The sequence below is a fragment of the Saccopteryx bilineata genome, chromosome X (genome assembly GCF_036850765.1).
Source record: "Saccopteryx bilineata isolate mSacBil1 chromosome X, mSacBil1_pri_phased_curated, whole genome shotgun sequence".
NCBI classification, from domain to species: Eukaryota; Metazoa; Chordata; class Mammalia; order Chiroptera; family Emballonuridae; genus Saccopteryx; species Saccopteryx bilineata.
In genome coordinates this window covers 67,839,084-67,841,723 of record NC_089502.1, presented here as the reverse complement: position 1 = coordinate 67,841,723, position 2,640 = coordinate 67,839,084, and the positions used below count along the sequence as shown (strand labels likewise).

The window sequence follows — 2,640 nt, the reverse complement described above, 5'->3', positions numbered from 1 at the left end:
ACCAGGGGGCAATGCTCTGCCCCTCTGGGGCGTCGCTCTGCCGTCGCTCTGCCGCGACCAGAGCCACTCTAGCGCCTGGGGCAGAGGCCAAGGAGCCATCCCCAGCGCCCGGGCCATCTTTGCTCCAATGGAACCTCGGCTGCGGGAGGGGAAGAGAGAGACAGAGAGGAAGGAGGGGGTAGGGGTGGAGAAGCAAATGGGCGCTTCTCCTATGTGCCCTGGCCGGGAATCGAACCCGGGTCCCCCGCACGCCAGGCCGACGTTCTACCACTGAGCCAACCGGCCAGGGCACATTTTGTCATCTTATGCCATTCAGTCAATTGGGTCTAACACAGCGATGTCTTGATCTCACTTTAAATTCATGATAGCTGATCTCAATGCTGTATTATGTATCTCATGAACAATATTTATACTGCCAAACAAATTTAATCATTATAGTATTATTATAGTATTTACATGAATAAAGATTGGAAAGACCACCATTTTATATCAAAAGTAATTATAATAAGCCTGTGAGAATGTCTGTTTGCATGAACTAATGGCTCTAACAATTTTGGTATAATCAAAGTGACTTAAATTTACTTATAGATTTAACCACAAATAGATACATTGATAATTTACTTCCTAGTATTAGTTTGATTTATGCTAACTCTATGTCTGTTTTTAAATTTTTCATATGCTTTGGTTTTAACACTGATTTCATGATACTAAAATTTTCTCTCAATATTTTACTTGCTTTCTAGTTGACCTACTACTGACTTCAAAATGTCTGAAATTGGATTCAGCAATCTCACTTGGGATCAAGTCTTTATACTGGATCAAGTGCTAGATGAAGTAATTCCAATTCATGGAAGAGGAAATTTCCCCACCTTGGAGGTAAAACTAAAATATATCATTCGTGTTGTAAAAGATAAACTGATAGAGCAAGGAATTACTGTTAAAGATACCCGATTGAATGGTTCCACTGCAAGTTACATACTTGCAAGCCACAATGGAATCAGCCATAAGGATCTGGATATTATTTTTGGTGTTGAACTATCAAATGATCAAGGATTTCAGGTTGTTAAGGATGTGGTTCTAGGTTGTCTGATTGACTTTTTACCAAAAGGAGTGAAAAAGGAAAAGATCACCCTAACAACCATGAAAGAGGCTTATGTGCAGAAGATGGTCAAAGTCTGCGATCACCAGGATCGCTGGAGTCTCATCTCTCTTTCAAACAACACTGGGAAGAATGTAGAACTAAAATTTGTGAATTCACTCAGACGACAATTTGAATTCAGTGTAGATTCCTTTCAAATTATTTTGGATTCCGTATTAGACTTCTATAGTAACAAAAATGATAAGCTAACCCCAAACTCCTATCCTGCTGTGGTAGCTGAAAGCATGTATGGAGACTTTCAAGAAGCAATGACACATTTGCAATACAAGCTTATATCTACCAAAAAACCTGAAGAGATTCGAGGTGGTGGCCTTCTAAAGTACAGCGACCTTCTGGTTCGTAACTTTAAGCCAGCTTGTGAGGCAGAAATGAAGACCCTGGAACGTTACATGTGTTCTAGATTTTTCATCGACTTTCCTAATATTGTAGAACAGCAAAGGAAGATTGAATTGTACCTCCACAACCATTTCATAGGTGAAGAAAACAGCAAGTATGGCTACCTCATGACCTTGCGTAGAGTTGTCAGTGACAGCACCATTTGTCTCATGACTCATGAAAAAAGACAGACAATCGATATGATTACCTTTATGGCTTTAAGAGTTCTAAGAGAACAGCCTGTTCTACCCGGTGCACACAATGCAATGTGCTTTTATCAGCCTGCTCCGTGCTTTGCTGTGGGAGAAAGGTACCCTCCTTATTCTCTAACAGCTAGACCACCGCCGCCTATGTTCATTCAGCCATATGCCCCACTGCAGCTTTGTGCACCAAATGGCAGGAATTTAAAACCCATAAACCAACGGAGACTTCGCTTTAATTAAACACCTCTTAAAAGCACGTTTCCATGTTTCATAAAATTGAAGAATCCATTTTTATTTTTATGGAGTAAAATATCTGTGAACCGACCACTTTACATGGCTTTCAAATATTATTGATTAGCTATAATACCTTTCATATTCAGTGTACCACTTAAAATTATTTTCAAATCTTATTACTGATGACTTTCATATCTGCTATGACAAGTACATTAGAGATGTCTGTATCTTTGATTCAAGCAAAAAGAACAGACTCAATTTAAAATTCAGAAGTAAAGACAAATGCTAACAGCAAGTCAATTCCTTCATTATGTTTACTTCATTTGTTTTTAGTGAATGTTACCATCAATAGATTTTCAGTACTTATCAGAAATTACTAATTCCAAAGACACATATGTAGAAGACATTAAAACCCTGCACTTGACAAGTATTTATTTTGTTTCCCAATTAAATTGGGTTAGATACAATATCCTAGTATAGTTTGAAAAAACACTGAAAAAATGATACTGGAAAACACTGTTTTTTGGTAATTTATCAACTATCTAGTAAGTTAATTTGAGAATTTGAAGAATAACATCTGACTGTACAATCAATAATATAGGTTTCTTCATTTTTCCCTCAAATAAGTTGAAAAGAATGAAAATCACCAATTCTGAATATGAAAGTTTA

At 37.8% G+C, this 2,640-nt stretch overlaps 1 protein-coding gene across 1 annotated transcript; it reads left to right on the top strand.

The window, feature by feature from the left end:
• Nucleotides 1-765: 765 nt before the first annotated feature.
• TENT5D (terminal nucleotidyltransferase 5D) lies at nucleotides 766-1,977 on the top strand. The gene has a single exon (XM_066250477.1). The coding sequence runs from the start codon at nucleotides 766-768 to the stop codon at nucleotides 1,975-1,977; it is 1,212 nt and encodes a 403-aa protein (XP_066106574.1).
• Nucleotides 1,978-2,640: the final 663 nt, after the last annotated feature.

Bases quoted from the DNA above. Each gene is read 5' to 3' on its own strand.
- TENT5D (XM_066250477.1), top strand. From the start codon at position 766: ATGTCTGAAATTGGATTCAGCAATCTCACTTGGGATCAAGTCTTTATA.